This window comes from Filicampus tigris, chromosome 4 (assembly GCF_054856515.1).
Source record: "Filicampus tigris isolate MCC_2025a chromosome 4, RoL_Ftig_1.0, whole genome shotgun sequence".
In the NCBI taxonomy this organism is placed as follows: Eukaryota; Metazoa; Chordata; class Actinopteri; order Syngnathiformes; family Syngnathidae; genus Filicampus; species Filicampus tigris.
The window spans coordinates 636,416-659,000 of NC_141220.1; the positions used below are offsets into that span (position 1 = coordinate 636,416).

Here is a 22,585-nt window from a genome sequence, read left to right on the forward strand (position 1 = left end):
GTGCATCTGCACTGTTTGCCAATCAACTTGGAAAATGTAGGGAGCTAAGCTTGGAAAATTTCATGACTAACCTCTTTTCTGAAGCTGAGCCATGATTGGTCGTTATACATGAGCCCTGCATGAGCAACTGTAATGTCATGTTCAGTCAACAGCAAGTGGCAAAAGGCTGCCCTGTGTGATGGACAAAACCGGTGGATTTTACAGCTTACTCATATTCCACAAATGCAATATTAAACAGAATGCCATGTTTAGACTCGTGGGCTGCATAGAACATATTATTGTGGATAATTTTTGGGGGTTGACTTCCCCTTAAAATTATAAAATGACATAAGAAGCTAAAGTACATCAAAGATATTTTAGATGGGTGGAGCTTTTTTTCCCTGTAAATTGTACAGGTGGAGTATAAATGACAAGATAATTCTAAAGTCTTTGGATACTATTTCTCACAACAACTGCGATATCAAAGTCTTGGACCAATGCAGTGACAGCACTAGGTTATTAATACCATAGGATAACTCATCAGTGTGTACTAAACAAATCTATTACAGTTGCAGAGCTGGTCATCGATCTCTTTTAAATGTAGCTTTTTTGTTGTTGTAGTTATCAAGTACGAAGAAATTATTTAAATAGACCACACCAATTTAGTTTTGTAGTATTTGGTGAAATGAATGAAATACTTTGAAGATAAGGTATTCCTTTACTTATATAAATTAAGCAAACTATGAAGAAGGTTTGTTTAGCTTTGCTGGGCGTCAATATGTGTTCTGATGAACCAGAACAACACACAATCTATCGCAGCCATTTTTGTTGTTTGCATTCGCTACAACGCTTTGAGGTCGGAACTGGGACAATCCGAGTGGCATTTTTCCGACTTCCCACCTTCCTCGAATGCGACATCATTTGTCACATCCCCATCGCATTTACTGGTTGTCCCTGCTGTAAATTTTCAACAGATGTCACTATACTATAAACTGGTAGCGCAAAGTGCCGAAGAAGAAAACTGAATTTCCGGAATGTGATGTTTACAACTGGCAGCGCAATAGAGTTGAGACTGTGACAAACATTTGTCTATCTACCGATATGTTTCCTGAGCTGGGATTTTCCAAGGTAAGCTTTGCTACGAGATGCATACGTCGATGTTTACCAAGACATAGTCGTCATCTTGTCAGAGTTAGGCGAACCAGCTAGCGCCGTGAACATTGCTGTAACGTTACAATTCCGAGTCAGTGTCCAAATGGAACAGATCCCCATTGAAATTTAACTGAAATTAATCACGTTTATATTAATGCATTTATCTTATAATACAGCACAAACGCCGTTTTTGCAAAATGCTATCCCACGGTCAGTGATGTACCTGAACAATGATCATGATAGGTGCACAAAAAGTTTATCAACTCGTTCATATCTTGGGCAAACTTGAACTGAACGTAGTCCATTTCTGCCTGATGAATGTTTTTGTGAAAGCGCTTATTCTACTGCGGTCAAGCCAACCGCCCCTAATTATTACGGCATTAGGTCGCTGACGAGCGTCGAAAGCCCCCATTCAGTATAAAAGCACACCATTACGCTGAACTGGACGCCAATGCTTCGGGTTAGACATACACATTGTAACGAATTGGGTTATCTGTGTTGTGGTCGAAATGGTGATTTGCCGAGCGAGTTGTTGTTTCCGAGGCTAATGAATGGATCGCGCAGCTCGCTGTATGGGAGCGGGTGCGGGCGAGAGAGGAGAAGCGGAGGACGAAGGAGAGGGAGCCGTGACACCTTTTGAACCTAACGGTTGTTGTACCGTACTGGCGTCGGCTGCGGCCCACAGTAGCCGGTTGGACTAATAAAATGCGTAAATTATACTACGTTTGACGGCTTGTTCTTGGAAGACGCAACTATATATTAAATAAGCTCTCTGTTATAATGCAGCTAGTCCATTTCTGAGAGAATGTAGAATGGTTCATTTGAATCTTGGGATGCATTGAAAAATAGTGTACTGTATTTGAAATATGGATATATGTCTGCAAGTATAATTTGTATTATTTTTTTTATTCAAACTAATCCAATTGACATTGAAAAACAGTCCAGTCGTGAATGACACGAGACCCCCACAGCTGTCCACCAAAGGATGTCCATCCGAATTCGATGTTCCATTTCAAAATAAAAGTCCCATGAAATATGCACATTTCACTGTCATCAGGCCTGACTTAAAAAAATCATTAAAAATAATCCTTCAGCTATCGTAATAACAGACCAGTTATGGAGGACGCTAGACGACCACAGCTGTCTGCCAAAACAAGTCCCATTGAAATCTGATGTGGCATTTCAAAATAAAAGCTCCCTGAAATATGCACATTTCACTGTCATCAGGCCTGATTTTTTAAAAATAATTAAAAATTATCGTTTAGCTATCATGATACCAGACCAGTTCTCTATGACACTAGACCACCCCGGCTGTCACCAAAACAAGTCCCATCTAAATCTAATGTGGCATTTCAAAATAAAAGTCCCCTGAAATATGGATATTTAGTCATCTGCTTCATTTGACAAGCCAGCACTTCGTAACGCGTGAAAAACAAAAATCCAAGTTAACACAACATAACCTATTTTCCACAAACCATCAATGGTTTCTAACAATAAAAGACATAACACTGACAGGTTAGAATGTAGTAATTTAGATTGCTGAAGATGGCTAATTTTTTTCCATTCCAGATGCATACCACATTTTGAATGTAGATTAAATTATGCATATTAGAGAAACAAAACAAAACGTTTTGGATTAAGGTTAAATAAAAAACAATTAAAGTGTTAAAGTGTTTAGCTCAGTTTTATTTAGCACATTGCTTTTCCCTAATTTTACTTTTTACAAATTTTTAAAATTTTTGATTTCACTCTCCTCAAAATTAAAAAACAAACAAAAAAAAGAATTGGTGCCCCAAAATGGGAAATGTTTACAGGTAATTTTTCTTGTAATTATAGGCAGTTTCATAGTGTTAGTGCAACTCAGCACTACTGTTGGCAATTAGTCGACTAGCCAAATAATAGTTTGTGGGGCGTCTGGCATGCCATGCACACACTTTTTTTTTTTTTTTAACCCGCCCTACTTGTTTCGTGCTTGTTACGCGCGGCTAACGAGGAATCAAAACTTAGCACCGACATTCAAAAATCGGAATGATTCCGGTTTGACAGACCACAAACGCCTAGTTTCGCCTAGTCTCATTTTGTCAACGAAAACTCATATACGTCACATCATATTTTAGTCATCAAAGAGCCACGTTTAGCTCGTGATTGTCATGAAAAAAAGGGGCGTTAACGAATTAATTTTTGTCAACGTTGACGAAAATAACACTGAAGCGCGCACACAGATGATAGTGCTCCTTAAGCCACAACTAATAAAAAGGCATCCATGCAAAGTGGTCAAATATTAAGAGGATGAATTCGGTCGTATGGTTCGAACAAAAACACAGACGAAGAGATGTTTAATGATGAGACACCACAGAGCGTCGGTAATGCCCGCTGGTGCTTGAGATGACGTCATAAGTGGGCTTTATCTTACTTTCTTACCGGCTGGTGTGTGTGATGTTACTAACTGGAGATCCTGTAAGCTTTAAATTTATACATGTATGTTTTATTTTATTTTATTATTTATTTTGTCTATATGTTAAGTTGAGTGAGTGATTTAAGAAGTGCAGTCCATGTTGACACGATTCATGATATTAAGTGACATGTGGAGAGTGGCAGAGCCAATGAATTAGTTTATCGGTTTGCAGTCCACGTTTATATCATGTTCTATGTAACAAAGTGATATGTAGGAAGTGGCAAAGCTTCTGATTTGTTGACATGATGTTTGTTGTAATGTGCACTTGAGTTTGTACAGTATAGTATCAGTATTGTGTATCCTTGTGTTTATACCACACCTGTGTGGGTGATTTATGTTGTCGTGGTGAAAGCTTGCCAAACTGCACATCAAAATATTTAGTACCGTATTTTCCGCATCAGGCACACCTTAAAACCTTACATTTTCTCAAAAGCCGACAGTGCGCCTTATAATCCGGTGCGCCTTTATATGGATCAATATTGAGCCAGTCTCAAAACTATGGGAAGCAGCCGCCGACTCCATTTTCCCCCGTAGAGGAAGTAGCCTATCTCAGTGCATGCTGAGATATATGACTGCGCGAAGCGTGCCATTTCATTTCCATTTGTGTGTTTGTGTTAAGACCCCAAAATGCCTCCTGTTAAGAGACACGCTTACGACGCAGAGTTCGCAGAGGCAATCAGTCGAAGAACATGGGAATAGAGCACCAGCGAGAGAATTTAATATTAACGAATCAATGGTGCGGAATTGGAAGAAGCAACAAGATGACCTGCACCAAGTAAAGAAGACTAAACAGAGGTTCCGAGGGAACAAAGCGAGATGGCTACAGTTGGAGGCCAAACTCGAACAGTGGTTGTTGAGCAGAGAACAGCAAGTAGAAGTGTCAGTACAATCATTATTCGAATGAAGGCAACAGCGCTAGCACGCGAAATTATCAATGAATCATCAATGAAGAGGCGGTACTTCTTGGCGCTCTCGGTTTATGAAAAGATGTCATCTCTCCATCCACACACGAACTACTGTTTCACAGCAACTGCCAAAAGACTACCAAGAAAAGCTGGCCGTTTTCCGCGCGTACTGCTAAAACAAGAATACTGAAAAAAAGATACGGCCAGAGCACATCATCAACATGGACAAGGTTCCACTCACCTTTTGATATTCCTGTGAACCGCACTGTGTATTAAAGATGAGCACGTACGGTAAATGTTCGCACCACAGGGAATGAGAAGTCATACTTCACTGTAGTTCTCTCCTGCCAGACTAATGTGCACCAAGACAGGGAGACGGCACCAAGACAGGGAGACGGCGCCGGACGACATACGCCTACATCTGCCAGTGGATTGTAAATGCCTGGGCTAATATATCATTCTCAACTGGTCTGAGCTTTCAGGAAGGAAGGAATTGTTACTGAACTGCAAGACAACAGCAGCGACACTGACTCGATTAATGACGACTTTGACGAGGTAGAGCCTGTTGGATGCCGTATTCGCCCAATTGTTTAATTCAGACACTGAACTGGTTGAGGAATAAATTAATAAAGTGAGCTTTACGTGTTTCTTTTGTGTGTTTACAGCTGAACAAGCTTGATAATTTTGTGAATATGAACATTAACGTTTGAACAACGTTGAGTTATTGTTATTGCTTTACACATTTCAAGCGTTATTATATTGTTTTTGGTATAACGTTTGATTTACCGTAACAGTATCAGACTGTTTTTTACGTGTTTACTGAATCGAGGACAAGTTCCCCTCCACTAATGTTGCACTACATGTTATACCTTGCTGTTGTTAAAAGATAAACTGTGTCATGAAAATACTACATCACTGACTTTGCCTCGGGGAAAATAATAAAACAGCTGTTTATTCATTTGGGGAGTGAACAGAGTTGTGCGAACGCTGGTTTGTAATCTATTAATGATGTTTGACTGACCTATCTGACTATTTTGTTGACATTCTCTTTAGCGCAGCTCCATTTAATGGATGCATACGTAACCCCAGCCTCTACTATAGTGTCTATTCTATGCCCCTTATATGCCTTAAATGTGAACAAAGTTTTAAAATAGGCCGTTCATTGAAGGTGCGCCTTATAATGTGGCGCGGAAAATACAGTAATTACCTCTAATTGTAGTTTATAAACTGTCTTTCATATGAATTAATGCTTCATTTGCCTTTACCTCAGTATTATATAATGCATGACCAGTGTTGGGGTAATGCATTACAAAAGTAACACTACCGCATTATTCGGGTTATTGCGCACGTTTACATGGCTTTTAAAAACCCAAATACTGCCAATATTCCAGTTTTAAACAGATTATTTTCTGCATCTAAATGCAGTCATTGTTTATTCAAACGCTCCAACTATTGCTTAGTTCACATCACAAAAGCTTATGTTCATGCATTCCAACTGGTCCAAAAGACTTATATATTTTGATATTCTTTGAAAAATTTTCTTGGAGTTTGAAAAGAGAGAATTTCCTTAAGTGGTAAAACACTAAGTTCAAACACTATATTAGTATTAGAATGTTTTATCCTTCATTAGGTAAAATAAAGTTGAAACTAACCTAATAAGGGGGGGGGGGATCGGTGGTCGGTGTAGGCACAAGTAGAACATGGACATGAACTCCCCACAGGAAGGCCAGGGCCAGATTTGAACCCATGACCTCTGCACTGTGAGGTTGACGTACTAATCAGTCAACTACCGTGCCGCCCTGGAGTACATTACAACAAAAAGTGTGAATGAAGTGCGTTTATATTGGTACAACAGTTACTAGGATTTTTGGACCATTTTTGTGTTTACTTTGATGTACTGATCACTCAGAATATTCAAACAACTTCTTCCCAGTTGGTAAAGAAGAGGTACTGTGCATTAACAAGGGAACATGTGCTCAATTTATGGAAGCCATAGCTTTGTCACCAACAGTGAGTGTAGAGTCAGTTATGATCCAGGAGTGATCCAGTGAGCGGCAGCTATGGTTAACATGGCTTTGCGTATCGATTCTTTTTTTTTTTTTTACATCGATGCAGATTTTAAGCATTTATATCGATCTAAAATCGATTTTTGATCAATCGTTACATCCCTACTACAGCATATACATACATACTGTACACATACAGCATATGGGACTGCTTGGATTAGATACATTTTTCTTGATTTCCCTTAAAATGCACTGTTGTGTTTGTCATATATATATTTTACAGGGCCATCGGAGATCCATCATCTAAACCATGAAGAAGAATAGTAGATGCCTAAGGTCATCTGAGGTGTCACAACAGAGCAGGAGAGCCTGTGAAGGGAAGAGACCTTGTGAAAGTAGAAAGCAAACTCATGTGACTGCAGCAACATCAGACTCGACCTACACTTTGACTGAAAAGCACAAGCATTCAGATGTCAAGACAAAATCCTCCAGTGAGTGGCTGATGGATTTATCTGTTGGAAGCATTTTTTAAAACAATTCACTGAATGTAAAGTTCAATTGGCTATCGATGCCAAATATACATTGTAACTTGGAGAGTTGGCAGGTAAAGTTAAGTAATGCTGGTATGACCATTTTAAACTGTAGGACAATTTAAGACGTGTTGTAATGAAATGCTTCACTGAACACATGATGAATTTTCACTATAATTTGCCAATTGATGTTTTATTTCATTCCCAAAGGATTATGCACTGCCATCTGCAGATTGTGCCATGGCAGGTTTTCTCCACGGAGTCTGCTGCATGCCTTCAACAAATGGCCTAAGAACTTCCCTGATATTGTCCATGACAAAGCGTATGCTGTTGGCCAGTCACCCCCTTTATTCCATGTCGACTTCCAGCAACTGGTTGGAGTGCAGTTGGACCCTGACCCTCGATTATCGGAATTTGTTTGCAAGAAATGTCACAGCAAGTTCTATAAGTGCCACGATATTCTGGTCAGGTTTTTGCAGATGGTTAATTTCCTGCCTGTTGGGGAGGATAATTCTAACAGGTGAGACTTTGAGAGGATTATAACATTTGGTGTCAGAATGTATAATAATTTTCATTGTAAATATTATTTATACATTTTTTTCAGGCACAATCCAATGTTTTCAGACTCTTTAATAAACGATGGGTTAACAAGTAAGATAAAATCATCTCCTGTATGTCCTTATTATTAGAACCTCAGTTACTTGAACAGTATACTGTACTCTGAGACATTTTTGTTGTTTACTTATTTTTTCTTCCACCTTCACCATCCTTTCCCTCAGGCACCACGTGCCTTCACAACCTTGTTTCATGGGCTCATCATCACGGAGAAGCTTGCAAATCTTGCCCTGACCTGAAAGAGGTGCTTGAGGGGCAGTGCTGGGGCTCAGTCAAAGCAATGTGGTGTTGTGTTGATGGGCACAGCTACACTATGGACACACAGGCCACTACCTCTGCCAGGTTTGGTTATTTGTTCAACTCAGGAGAGAGTGGAAATGGTGCCAGAGATGTCTCAAGAGAGATGGACTGTGACAAAAGGAGAACTGCGGTTACAGCAATCTGTCAGGCTGAGCAGAGTCTACCCGCAGTCACTCCACTGATTCAAAGCTCGGCACTGGCTGACTGGACCTGCAGCACTCAAGGTACATTTACAGCATTTTTCAAAACAGCTCATTTGTTCAAGCAATTTATTGCAGTAACCATTTGGACATATTTTTTCACAATAATTTAGGTCTACTAGTAATGGAAAATACCAGAGCTTTTGTGATTTTGCCTTTAAGCACCACCACTATGACGTAAACCTTGATATGATTCAAGTAGGGTTGTCACTATTGAATATATTTAGAATAAATTATTCCATTGATTAATTGGATACAATTGTATTTTTCATTAAAGTGTATTACCGTATTTTCCGGACTATATGGCACATATATATATAAGCCATACCCACTCTATTTTTCTAAGACAAGATTTACCCCTGCCTCGATGATCTAGAAGTTTAGCCTCATCTCGTTTTATGGCTGACAAAAGGACAATAACATATCAATGCTGAAGTTTAAAATGCTCCTTGTTTCCACTATCCCTCTCTGTCCAGGGATGGAATTTTCTAAAACCAAGCTTGTCATTGTGGTCAAATTTTGTAAACCAAATCAAAACATACATACATGGTTTTGCACTGCAGACATGTTGTTGTACCGCATGGTGTTTTGATTTGGCATTTGGCTGAGGTGTTATCTTTAAATCTTGGCTTCAGCTTAGCAGACTTATTTGATTGCTCCAATTGAAGACATTTCTGGCTCTTAATTTTACTCTGAAGAAGTACTTGGACTTCTGATATGCCATACCGAGCAAAACAAGATGTCTGTGAAGGAGGCAGCGAATGATTTGTGAATTTAACAGTTTTGATGGTAAAACATTTACACTTGTAATTTTATGCTAAATTTTAATACAAATTTAAATCGTTATATCACAGTTACCTGTAGACAAAAAATGCACCTTGGGTGTCTTTAGGGCAAAATTCAAGGTCATTGAGGCAGGGGTAAATCTGTTTTTTCAACTATTCAAACAGATTTAGAGAGTTGGAGCTTAGAATTTAATTTTAAGGACCACCCTAACGTGCATGCACTCAGTAAGTGAGGTAAAAGGAAAGAAGGAATGATCAACGATCACATACACTGTTAAAAAGGAAATAAGTACATTCGTTTGTGCAGCTTAAGTGGACGATTCATAAGCAAACACACAGCACATAACTAAGTCCGGATGGCGGTGTTGTTATTGTTCGCTGCAGGTCCTGCACCTACCCGTTTGTAAATTGCACATGAGAGGCTAAAGATTTATGTTTAAATTGCTAAAATGTAGGCACTTACACTACACGCAAGGTATGCAAAAATATCTGGCGCACACAGAGGAAGTAGGTCCGGTTCGTAGCGCCACTCAATATTGGGGATTCTGTAGGGATCCAAACCATTTATAAGGTATATTTTTGCAAGACAGCTTCCCTGTCTAATTTATCCTTGTAAAGCCCCACCAATTTATTCCATTTTAACATGTTTTTGAATCGACAAATACACAGCCTTTAATGTGCCGCTGCCACTCCAGTTTGTCACCTAATGCTATAACCTAGTGCATAGTGCCCTCGCCTGTTGAACTCCTCCACCTGCAGTCACATCCTGTTAATGGTAATTGTACACCACTCTGTGTATTGTATTGTAATTCCGGTTAGATCGCCCCGACAGGTGGAAGAAAAATCCCCAGAATAGTTGCACCGGTCTTTAAACCGCATGGTTCAAAACCTAGGAAAAAACCTGTAGTTTATAGTCCGTAAAATACGGTAAAAAAACTTTTTTTTTTTTCCAGATTACTGTTTATTAACTAAAATACTTCAGAAATTACGATGAAAAACCAGAGCTGGGCACTTGTCCCTTTTTTGCCGATCCGTCCTCCGTCCGTGACCTGGGGACCCTTCCGTCCTCGTCACACCGTCCTTATTCATAAAAATTATAGGCCCCCGACCCCGTTCAAAAGCATGTCACATTCACACAGGTAACTGAGCCCGTACGCCCTTGTCCTTTTATAGCACTTCTGTCCGGCAGTTGGGTAACTAGTGGTGCGTTTGAAGTGTTCTGAGGCAATTTTTATGCCCATTTTGCCCATTTCGCCGAGTCGGTTGAGATGAACTTTGGCCGCCTCGTGACCACGTCACACGCATGTGGGACGATTAGTGGGCCGGACTAAAATCCACCTCCACCCTTAGTCTGACCCTTCTTTTAAAAACTTGGCGCCCCCCTGTCCTCCATCCAAAATGAAGGCGTCCCTCCAGACTGTTCCGGCCCCGGGACGGACTGCCCAGTTAAAAACGGACTGCCCAGTTAAAAACGTTTCATTTCGAAATTTTTGTCCCCGGATAAGGCAAACCTATGGAATATTACGCCTGAAATGAGCTAACATTTGGGTGCTGAGATTAGTGACGAAGAAATAATTAATGCAATGGATAGTATGATCTCAGGTAAAAAAGCTGGACCTGATGGTTTTCCAACAAACTTTTATAAAAAAAATTTAAAGACAAGTTCGTAAAGCCAATTTCTTTACATGACGTTTTTATGAATGGCACCCTCCCTAAATCATTAACCTGTGTATTGATTGTACTATTGCCTAAGCCAGGAAAAACTAGTGACAAATGTGACCGTATGAGGGAAATAAGTCTTGAATCTTGAAATGTGAAGGCGCTACAATAAAATAAGTTGTAAGCTCTTTGGACAAAACAGAAACAAACACCCACACACACAATTCACGCTGGACTTCTGTATATGGACAATGTTTATTGACTACAACTAGTGAAACATACAAGAAAGTACTACCATATGGCAAGCCTAAATAAATGAAGAAAAAAGGAAAACAAATATCAAAAATAATTAGGAGGCAAGGGAAAAATAGTACGTCTGATAGACGAGCATGAGGGGATGTAAGGATGACTATAGTGATGTCGGCGGGCTTTATGAAATGCACAAGGTTTGCTAGTGTTCACTACCAATTTTGTATGCACCCACTGAAAAAGCCCTGGCGAGCTGCAAAGTGGTCACTTAGGGTTGATCAGCGGAGTCTCACGTGAGCAGCAAAGGGGGAAGGACCTTCACTCGTTTGCAGATGGAAGGGAAAAAAAGGGAACCTTTGTTCGATGTCCATTGTCCACTTCCTTCCAGAACCTGAGGATGACCACGAGCAGGGTATTGTTGAGGTCTTGCACGGTCAACAGTACCTTGCTTAATGAGACTCCTCTATGCTGGGTGTTTGAGTCGAACACCGCACGGATGTTCTTGAGTTTCTTTGGATGGTACACACCCATGGTCAGCAAGTACCAGCATTCTTCCCCCTCCTTCTGAGGAGGTGCCACTTATGCGTGTTTGTTCCAGAGCACTTTCTCCATGAAGGTAAGGAAATACACTTTCTTCACTGGCTTCTTTTCGAAGCTCTGTGTCTGCGATGCGAGTTTGTTTGAGGCTTTGATTTTGTTGTTTGGAAGACGACGCCTTGATGACTTGAATGGGAGTCGAGCTACCCAGCTGTTGTTTTTATCTTTCTTTAAGTTTTTCCCATGATTTTTAGGAACAAAATGCCATTGATAGACATGATTCCACCTCATTACCATCCTTTGCTTGTTGACACAGCGTGGAGCCCAACTGCTCGGCTTGTCCACTGCAGTTAAGTTTCTCTGTTTTCTGTAGTTTAGGATAATCAGCGCCTTGGAGCTGACTGTAGCTCTCGTTCACCCGAAAGACGTTTGGACAGGGCATTTCCTGTCTCAGACCTGTGAACACGTCCAATGCAAACCTTTCCGAGAATCACCCATTCCAGGTCGAGTTTCTCGCTGTTAGGAGCATCTCTGGTCGCTGTTTATCTACTTGAACTTTGTGGGCCGTGATGATGTCTCGCGCAAGAATAAGAATTAAGGGTGCACTTTATTCAAGTCTTGGGTTGAGATAAGCAATCAATTTCAGGTAGGATTGGTTGAATGCAACATTCGGCTTTTGGATCTCAGATCTTTTGTTGGGAATGCCATTGCATTACACAAGACCTCGTAGAAGAAGACCGACTTTCACGTCCATAGATTCAATTTGGTAGCCTGAACCCTTCTCCTCATGGTCTCTGTCACTCCAGAATAGGTGTGAAGAAAGTATGGAGAGGAAGGTCATTATATGTTGAAAGTGTCGAAGAACTCGGAATGGGCCAAGGATCTGTTACTGTGTTCATCGAGGATCGTGTAGACGTTTATGATTTCTCAAGACAGTTGATGGGGTAGATCTTGATGAGACAGATAATTTAGCATGATCTGTCCTTTTTTTTGCGTCTAAGTAGCAGTTGAACATGATTTTGTCGAGCTATTCAAGTGTCAAAATAATTAATTAAAACATTTTTTTTACTTGAATGCTCAGTGGTTGGTGCTCAGGTACCAAGTCCTAGAATATGAAACAATAGAGTAGATCAAGACATTCAACAATCTCTTGTGAACAAAGGGCTGAGTGAACTATATTCATTGATGGCACACCGCAGGAAGGTTTCATTTAAAGGATTTTTGGAATGTTTTGCAGGTGTCGAGGTCATTAGCCCAATTAACAATTTACATAACAAAACGAACCTCTAACACTTATAAGTGATTATGCGATGTCCGTAAATATGTAATTGTCATATTGGTTTCTGGTTAACCTGTTGGCTAATATATAGCCATATAGCCCAGACTTCCCTCTCCCAGCAATGTCTTCCAGCTCTTCCGGAGGGATCCCAAGGCGTTCCCAGGCAAGCCGGGAGACATACGGATCGCAGAGGCAGCAGCTTCAGTAGGGAAGCCCAGACTTCCCTCTCCCCAGCAATGTCTTCCAGCTCTTCCGGAGGGATCCCAAGTCGTTCCCAGGCAAGCCGGGAGACATAGTCTCTCCAGGCTGTCCTGGGTCGTCCTTGGGGCCTCCTGCCGGTCGGACATGCCCGGAACACCTCACGAGGGAGGCATCCAGGAGGCATCCTAATCAAATGCCTCAGGCTCCTCTCAACGTGGAGGAGCAGCGGCTCGACTCTTGAGTCCCTCCCGGATGGCCAAACTTCTCACTCTATCTCTAAGGGAGAGCCCGGACACCCTGCGGAGAAAACCCATTTCGGCCGCTTGTATCCGAGATCTTGTTCTTTCGGTCATGACCCACAGCCCATCACCACAGGTGAGAGTATGAACGTAGATAGACCAGTAAATCGAGAGCTTCGCTTTTTGGCTCAGTTCCTTCTTCACCATGACAGACCTATAGAGAGTCCGCATCACAGCAGATGCTGCACCGATCTGCCTGTCGATCTCCCGTTCCATCCTACCCTCACTCGTGACAAAGACCTCAAGATACTTGAACTCCTCCGCTTGGGGCAGATTCTCATCCCCGACCCGGAGAGGGCACGCCACCCTTTTCCGACTGATGACCATGGTCTCAGATTTGAAGGTGCTGGTTTTCATTCCAACCGCTTCACACTCGGCTGCGAACCTCTCCAGTGAGAGTTGGAGATCACGGCTTGAAGAAGCCAACAGTACCACATCATCCGCAAAAAGCAGAGATGCAATACTGAGGCCACCAAACGGGACTTCCTCGACACCTCAGCTGCGCCTAGAAAATTTGTCCATAAAAGTTATGAACAGAATCGGTGACAAAGGGCAGCCTTGGCGGAGTCCAACCCTCACTGGAAACGAATCCGACTTGCTGCCGGCAATGCGGACCAAGCTCTGACATCGATGGTACAGGGACCAAAAAGCCCTTATAAGGGGGCTTGGTACCCCGTACTCCCGAAACACCCCCCCACAGAACTCCCTGAGAGACACAGTCGAACGCCTTCTCCAGGTCCACAAAGCACATGTAGACTGGTGGGGCGAACTCCCTCGAGGACCCGCTGGTCCACTGTTCCATGGCCAGGACGAAAACCACATTGCCCCTCCTGAATCCGAGATTCGACCTCCCGACAGACCCTCCTCTCGAGCACCCTTGAATAGACCTTACAAGGGAGGCTGAGGAGTGTGAGTCCTCTGTAATTGGAACACACCCTCCGGCCCCCCTTCTTAAAAAGAGGGACCACCACCTGCCAATCCAGAGGCACTGTCCCCGATGTCCACGCGATGTTGTAGAGGCGTGTCAACCATGACAGCCCCACAACATCCAGGGCCTTTAGGAACTCCGGGCTGATCTCATCCACCCCCGGGGATTTGCCACCAAGGAGCTTTTTAACTACCTCGGTTACTCCAAACCCAGAGATAGGAGAGCCCACCTCGAAGTCTCCAGGCTCTGCTTCCTCAGTGGAAGGCGTGTCGGTGGAATTAAAGAGGTCTTCAAAGTATTCTCCCCACCAACCCACAACGTCTCGAGTCAAGGTCAGCAGCACCCCATCCCCACTATAAACAATGCTGATGGTGCACTGCTTGCCTCTCCTGAGACGCCGGATGGTGGACCAGAATTTCCTCGAAGCTTTCCAGAAGTCATTTTCCATGGCCTCACCAAACTCCTCACACACCCAGGTTTTTGCCTCAGCAACCGCAGAAGCTGCAGCCGAAGCTGCATTCCGCTTGGCCAGCCGGTACCTGCCAGCTGCCTCCGGAGTCCCGCAGGCCAAAAAGGCCCGATAGGACTCCTTCTTCAGCTGCACAGCATCCCTGTGTCCAGGGTTGGGGGATTGCCGCCACGACAGGCACCGACCACCTTGCGGCCACATCTCAGATCGACCGCCTCAACAATGAAGGCATGAAACATGGTCCACTCTGACTCAATGTCCCCTGCCTCCCTCGGGATGTGGGCAAAGTTCTGCCGGAGGTGGGAGTTGAAACTCCTTCTGACAGGAGATTCTGACAGATGTGCCCAGCAAACCCTCACAATACGTTTCCGTCTGCCAGGTCGGACCGGCATCTTCCCCACCATTGTAGCCAATACACCACCAGATGGTGATCAGTTGACAGCTCCGCCCCTCTCTTCACCTGAGTGTCCAGAACATGCGGCCGCAAATCCGATGATACGACGATGAGTCGATCATCGAACTCCAGCCTCGGGTGTCCTGGTGCCAACTGCACATATGTACACCCTTATGTTTGAACATTGTGTTTGTTGTGGACAATCCGTGACGAGCACAGAAGTCCAGTAACAGAACACCACTCAGGTTCAGATCGGGTGGGGTGGGGGGGGGGGGCGCTCCTCCCAATCATGTCCCTCCAGGTCTCACTGTCATTGCCCACGTGAACATTGAAGTCCCTCAGCAGAACGATGGAGTCCCCAGGTGGAGCGCTCTCCAGCACACCCTCCAAGGACTCAAAAAAGGGTGGGCACTGCTGTTTGGTGCATGGGTACAAACAACAGTCAGGACCCATCCCCCCACCCTAAGGTGGAGGGAGGCTACCCTCTCGTCCACTGGGGTAAACCCCAATATACAGGCGCAATAACTATGCCCACACCTGCTCTCACCCTGGGCAACTCCAGAGTGGAAGAGTGTCCAACTCGAGACGACTGGTACCAGAGCCCAAGCTGTGTGCGGAGATGAGCCCGACTATAACTGAACTATGTCGGAACTTCTCAGCCTCACACACAAGCTCGGGCTCCTTCCCTACCAGAGAGGTGACATTCCCAGGAACTTATTTATATGTTTTTCAAAATGTTTCAAATTTGAGGGTAATAGAGGGTCTGAAAATGTTTGGCAGTGAATGAGTTAATAAACATGCCAACATTTCAAAAAATGTTTTTTAAGTTGTAATTATGGACTGTTGTCTGTAGAATTTTGTGGGAAAAAAAAAATGTATTCCATTTTGGAATGAGGCTGTAACATAAAATGTGGAAAACGTGAAGCAGTGTGAATACTTTCTAGATGTACTGTAGCATTCACAAAGTGTCCAGGTACTTGAATAATGAGCATAGCATCCACGTCACAACGACACTGAATGCAAATTCGTTCATTTTTCAAGCCTTTAAGTTTCAGAGGCTATTGCATGCAAATGAAAACTGCATAAGATAAGAAGATAAGAATGCCTTTATTGATCCCACAGTGGGGAAATTTTCATTGTTACAGTAGCAAAGATATAGGTCACACAGGGGCGGCGGCATAATGTGGCCATTAATGTATAACATTGACGGCAAACATTTAGAATCAAACCTATGTAGATATACGCAGTAACATGTGTATATACACATGTGTATACACACCAACCTACATCTACCTAAAAAATATGAGGAACACTCATTTCGGCCTGTACATAGTACAGAGGAAAAAAATACTCTAAGTACTCTAAGTGACAGTGCTGCAGTGCTGTAGTGAAATGTAAGGAACAGCATTGGATAAAAATAAAACTAGACTAACAGTAGTGGGGAATGTTGAGTATTGCACAGTATTACAGTAGTGGGGAATATTGGGTATTGCACGATATGAGCTCAGGTGCAGGACTGCACAATTGCACTAATGACCGCCAGTTTGTAGAGACTACACAATGTTCTTGTTAAAGAGTCTGACAGCAGCAGGCAAGAAGGAACGGCGGAATCTCTCCTTTGCACAGCGAGGGTGTAACAGTCTGTCACTGAAGGTGCTGTGGAGTGCTGTTAGGGTGCCCTGGAGGGGGTGGTCCGGGTTGCCCAGCATTGATGACAGCTTGGCCAACATTCTCCTGTCCCCCACCGAGTCCACAGAGTCCAGGGAGCAGCCCAGGACAGAGCCCTCTTGACCAGTTTGTCCAGCCGCTTCTTGTCCCGGGCCGAGACGCCGCCTGCCCAGGTGACCACTCCCTGGAAGATGACCGATGCAACCACCGAGTCATAAAAGTTCCTGAGGAGTGTCCCCTGAACCCCAAAAGACCTCAGTCTCTTGAGTAGGAAGAGTCTGCTCTGACTCTTCCTATAGAGGGCGTCTGTGTTGTCGCACCAGTCCAGTTTATTGTTCAGATGAACACCCAGGTACTTGTAAGTTGAGACTCTCTCAACATCTGTTCCCCGGATATTCACTGGTGCAGGTGAAGAGTGCTGGCGCCTACCGAAATCCACCACCATTTCTTTGGATTTCCCCGCATTGATCAGGAGGCGATTCTGCTGGCACCAGTCCACAAAACCCTGAGTAAGTTCTCTGTACTCCCGATCATCTCCGCCTGTGATGAGGCCGACAATCGCAGAGTCGTCAGAGAACTTCTGCAGGTGACAGGTAGGGGTGTTGTAGTTGAAGTCCGAGGTGTAGAGGGTGAACAGGAAGGGAGCCAAGACAGTTCCCTGCGGGGCCCCCGTGCTGCAGAGGAGCACGTCAGACACACAGTCCTGTGTCCTCACACACTGTGGCCGGTTTGTGAGGTAGTCCTGGATCCATGTGGTGAGGTGGTGCGCCACCCCCGCCCGCTCCAGCTTGTCTCCCAGTAGGGTGGGCTGGATGGTGTTGAAAGCACTGGAGAAATCAAAGAACATGATCCTCACAGTGCTCCCCGCCTTCTCCAGGTGGGAGAGTGTGGAGGAGGTAGATGATGGCATCATCCACACTGATGCCAGGCTGGTATGCGAACTGGAGTGGGTCCATTGAGGAGCTCACCAGGGGGCGCAGGTGGACAAGGACCAGTCTCTCCAGGGTCTTCATCAGGTGAGACGTCAGCGCCACTGGTCTGAAGCTGTTGAGCTCCTTCGGGTGGGGGGTCTTTGGCACCGGGACCAGGCAGGATGTTTTCCATAGCTGGGGGACCCTGCCCAGCTTCAGGCTCAGGTTGAACATGTGCTGGACAATTCCACACAGCTGGTCTGCGCAGGATTTGAGGAGCTGGGGGCTGATGCCATCTGGACCCGCTGCCTTCCTCGCCTTCATCTTCTTCAGCTGGTTCCTCACCTGAGATGTTGTGAAGGCCAAGGCTGGACAGGAAGGAGTGGTGGCTATCTGGTGTAGCTGGGAGCTGGAGACTGTGGAGAAAAGAGGGGAGGGGGTGACACGCCCAGCAGGAGGAGTAGGTGGAGACTGCAGCAGGAGAGACTGAGTGGAGGCAGGCATCTGATCGAACCTATTGAAAAAGAGATTCAGCTCATTTGCCCACTGCAGGTCCCCCCCAGTCCGGGTCTTGGGTTGTCCGTGGCCTGAGATGGTCTTCAGGCCCCTCCAGACTCCCCTGGCGTTATTCTGCAGCAGCTGCTCCTCCATCCTCTTCCTGTAGGACCTTTTCCCCTCTCTGATCCTCCTCCTCAGGTGGCGCTGCACAGTCCTCCGCTCCTCTATGTTGCCTGACGCAAAATGATGTTAACTAGATGTTAAAGTTAGTGTCACATACTCATTTTGACTTATGTTCTGTATGAAAGAGTGGACAAAATTGGATTTTGATAGCACCTTTCCGAAGCAAATCTGGTGCAATTGTTTGTTTTCTCTCTCTTTCTTTCCAGTACAGCATTTTATTAATTATAATTAATTATAATTATTAAAAGCAGGATCAAACTTTTTCCACTCCAGATGAGGGCAGCTCAATTATGGAAAAAATATTAATCAGGATTATTCAAACGATCATTTACTTTTTGGTGCAAAACAAGAAATGTTTAAACGTAAAAAAATATAGAGGCAAAGGTTTGGACCAAAAGGTATAACATTTTTTATTTGAATTAAAAAAAAGTGCAAATGGATAAATTAAAGTATGATTTCCTTGTGTAAACAAACAATTGGATAACAATGCAAATTAATATTTTTTTACGATTATGCCAATTTTGTTATCGTGGAGTGTAATAATCATAATTAGGGCCCGAGCAGCGACCGCTGCGAGGTCCCTATTGTTTTTGTAGAAATTATTATTATTAGGGCCCGAGCAGCAAAAGCTGCAAGGACCCTATTGTTTTTGTAGAAATTATTGTTGTTATTATTATTATTATTAGGGCTCGAGCAGCGACCGCTGCGAGGTCCCTATTGGTTTTGTAGAAATTATTATTATTATTATTATTAGGGCCCGAGCAGCGACTGCTGCGAAGTCCCTATTGTTTTTGTAGAAATTATTATTATTAGGGCCCGAGCAGCAAAAGCTGCAAGGACCCTATTGTTTTTGTAGAAATTATTGTTGTTATTATTATTATTAGGGCCCGAGCAGCGACCGCTGCGAGGTCCCTATTGGTTTTGTAGAAATTATTATTATTATTATTATTAGGGCCCGAGCAGCGACTGCTGCGAGGTCCCTATTGTTTTTGTAGAAATTATTATTATTATTATTATTAGGGCCCGAGCAGCGAAAGCTGCAAGGACCCTATTGTTTTTATAGAAATTATTAGGGCCCGAGCAGCGACCGTTGCGAGGTCCCGATTGTTTTTGTAAAAATAATTATTCACAAAAAGGTGTTGCCATTGTAACACAGTTTGCCAATAACACAATGCTGATTTCGAGAATGTAAACATGCACGAAAACTCATGAAACTTTGCACACATAGAAGGCCTGGTAAATTAATCAATAATTAATTATTCAATTGTGCAATCTTTCAAAGGATGGCTCGCTACCGCCCCCAAGAAAATGCTTAAAAAATGGCCCCGGTTTCACGCTTCACCAACATGTACGAAAATTTGCGAGTATATAAAACAGAAAGAGACCTACAAAAAGCCTCTTGGTGCCATGCAATAAACCTAAGAAGAAGTCCGCCATTTTGAATTTACTTTAAAGTTTGGACTCACCTTGACTACAAAAGCTGCTGTAACTTTATCCACGTGATAATTTCGATAATTCAATTCCGATGTGCGAGCATCCCAACATGCCAGCACCCCAACGTTGCCAGGGCTGCGAGGTCCCTTTATAGCTTCTTGCAGCTCTAGTTGTAATTGAATTTCGATTAATTGCACAGCCCTACTCAAGACTCAATTTACTCTAGATATGTGCTTCCCTTTAGTTCCGAACTTACTAAAAATTAAGTAAATTCTACTGAATGTATGTCCATAACATTTACATATACATATTAACTAAAAATAAAGAACTCAGAAGAACTTTACTGCAACAATAGAAAAAAGTAATTTGCAAGAAATTACTGTATGTGCCGCTTGTTGGCTACTTATAGACTTTTTTACTTTGACTTTGGTGTAATGGTTCCAGTTTGAACCTCCACGTTTTCTTCAGTAACTCTTATTCTCTTTGTGTATCTTCTGTGTATCAATTTAATTCCTTAAGTACATTGACTGTGACTTTGTCTCTAGAGTTTGCAGAGCCAGAGGATGCAGGTTCTCTCACTGAGGAGCAGCAAGAGGAAAAGCAGGATGATAGTGATGTATATGATAGGTATGTTACAGTTTCCCTCACTTGTATCACTATTTATATTTACAATATAAACTGGATTGCAGCAACAGTGTTTGACATAAATGTGTACACCGAAAAATAACAACAAAAAGCTTCAGTTTCCTTTTTTTTTTTTTTAATGGCATACTATACTAGAAAGTATTCCCACAAATATGTGCCACTGATTGTAAATGAGATTTTACTACACACAAAAAGGTATGTATTTAAAAAAAAAATTAAATTCATTTAAAGTAAACATTGGCGAATTTAACCATGATAGTTCTTGCTGACCATCACCGGCCAAATGGCAGATCTTGGGACAGCCTAACAGCCATTCAAAGGTCAATAAATTTGTGTGGGGCAGTTACTGGTTCTATGTTATTTAGTCCCTCCGTGAAAGGCTTTCTCGCAGACATGTTTGAAATTGTCAGGTACCAAAAGAGTTACTTGTTTAATTTCCAAATACTTGAATACAAGCAAAGCAAAATTTATATATACGTACCACCACGCATTCTGACACTGAGTGGACTCAGGATCGTTTTTTCTCCTGTACATACAGCAGATATATAGAAAAAATATTGCCCTCTTCTCAAATTCTTAAATTTTTACATAATTTTCCCACTTGTTTAAGTTAATCAATAAAAGTAAATATCGGATGGAAATATGAACAAATGAATGATTCATTTGGAAGGTGTGAAAATGACATGAAAAAAACCCAAAACAGACATAAATCAAAGTTACAAAAGTAAAATTAAAAATTTGATTGTTCATATTCGAAAGGGGGTAGGAAGAAGCTCCCATACCCCTTTCTTTCTCCTACCCCTTCCTAATAACCCTGTATAATTGTTACAAAAGTACAATTGTATTATAATAAATACAATGATAATTGGTAAGGAATACTGAAATATACTAGGGGTGCACCAATCGATCGTCCGGAATCGGAATTTGGGCCAGTTTCCTTAATTTTTCAGGGATCGTGATTGGCCGATCCCTTAAAATAAAACTGATCTTCTCAAGGTCAAGGTGAACTTAATGATCCCCAAGGGGAAATTCCTTTTACAGCCAGCAGTAAACATAAGGAAACACCAATAATACACACACACACATTCACAATTATGCAATATAATAACACAGTATACAAAGTGTAATGCCATACAATTTAAAACGCCAATGGAAACTTGAATGAATGAGTGAATGACGTGTGATCACTGTTCTCTGAAGCATCCCAGCGTGCTACATTTTGTAAAACAAGACAAAGGAAAAGAGAAGACAGGTGAAGTTGCTTCAGAAGATGTCCCCAACTACCAAGAAAATTGAGCCAGTGCAGACCCTCCCTAACACGAAGAGACAACCGCCTGCACTGCACAAAGTTGTGGAGGTGTATGCATTCATGAACCCTCGCAGCAGCGCAATGATTTGTACACAGACACTAGCAGAGCGGCTGAATGTCCCGGGGAGAAGGACGGTGCTACTTTTAAGCACCATTAACGCAAAGAAGCAAGTAGAGAGTTATATTCTTACTGACTTGGAGGTCAGTGGATTGGAAGAGAATAACTTCATTGAACTGTCCAAAGTGTTCACACAGGAGCATCCCAGTCGCCACAAAGAATCTTTCCACAACAAAAAGACATAGACGAATGGTGAAGTAGAACTCCTCATTGGAACAAGAGAACACAAGCTACAGGAGCCATGGAAAGTAATCCAAGTCAACGGATCATATGCAATCAAAACTGCATTTATTTGGATTCTGAACGGTCCACTGGAGAAGCCTACCAACACCACAGCAGACAGTAATGAACATTCAGTGAACACAGTTGCTGTGGACAGCGAGAATATAGAACAGCTGCTTCTTCAGCAATATAACCATGACTTTCCTAAGCGGATGTACGACACAAGTCCGAGATCTCACAAGAGGATCACCGTTTTAGGGAATTTGTGTCAGGCTCTGCTTGCCACATGGATGGGCAGTACTACATACATCTACCGCTGAAGTAAGCAAATGTCCAAATACCAAACAACCGAAGTGCTGTCATGCAACGAGCACGAAACCTCAAAACTAAACTAAAGAATAATCCTGAACTTCACGCTGAGTACACCAGCTTCATGAGCGAAATGGTGAACGCTGGATACACTGTGAAGGTGGTCACCAAAGACGGCTGTGCTGCCAGGATGGCCGAATATGGGGTACTCCACCTGCTGAAGAAAAGGCTCTGTGTCGATTTTGACTGCGTGGCCAGCTATCAAGGAGTCTCATTGAACAGTGAGATTCTACAAGGACCAAATTTAACAAACATTTTGATCGGAGTGTTTACTCGCTTCAGACAA

General features: G+C 42.9%; 1 protein-coding gene across 4 annotated transcripts in view; it reads left to right on the plus strand.

Annotated features, from left to right (window-relative positions):
- Positions 1–940: 940 nt before the first annotated feature.
- The window catches only part of znf276 (zinc finger protein 276), a 55,921-nt gene continuing 34,276 nt past the window's right edge, over positions 941–22,585 (plus strand). For all 4 annotated transcript variants that reach the window (XM_086027084.1, XM_086027085.1, XM_086027087.1 and 1 more), the window contains exons 1-6: positions 941–1,107; positions 6,781–6,988; positions 7,238–7,547; positions 7,632–7,678; positions 7,807–8,166; positions 20,182–20,263. In XM_086027084.1, coding sequence (XP_085883210.1) covers positions 6,808–6,988; positions 7,238–7,547; positions 7,632–7,678; positions 7,807–8,166; positions 20,182–20,263 — 980 coding nt within the window. In that variant the 5' untranslated portion in view covers positions 941–1,107; positions 6,781–6,807. The remainder of the gene's footprint in view (positions 1,108–6,780; positions 6,989–7,237; positions 7,548–7,631; positions 7,679–7,806; positions 8,167–20,181; positions 20,264–22,585) is intronic.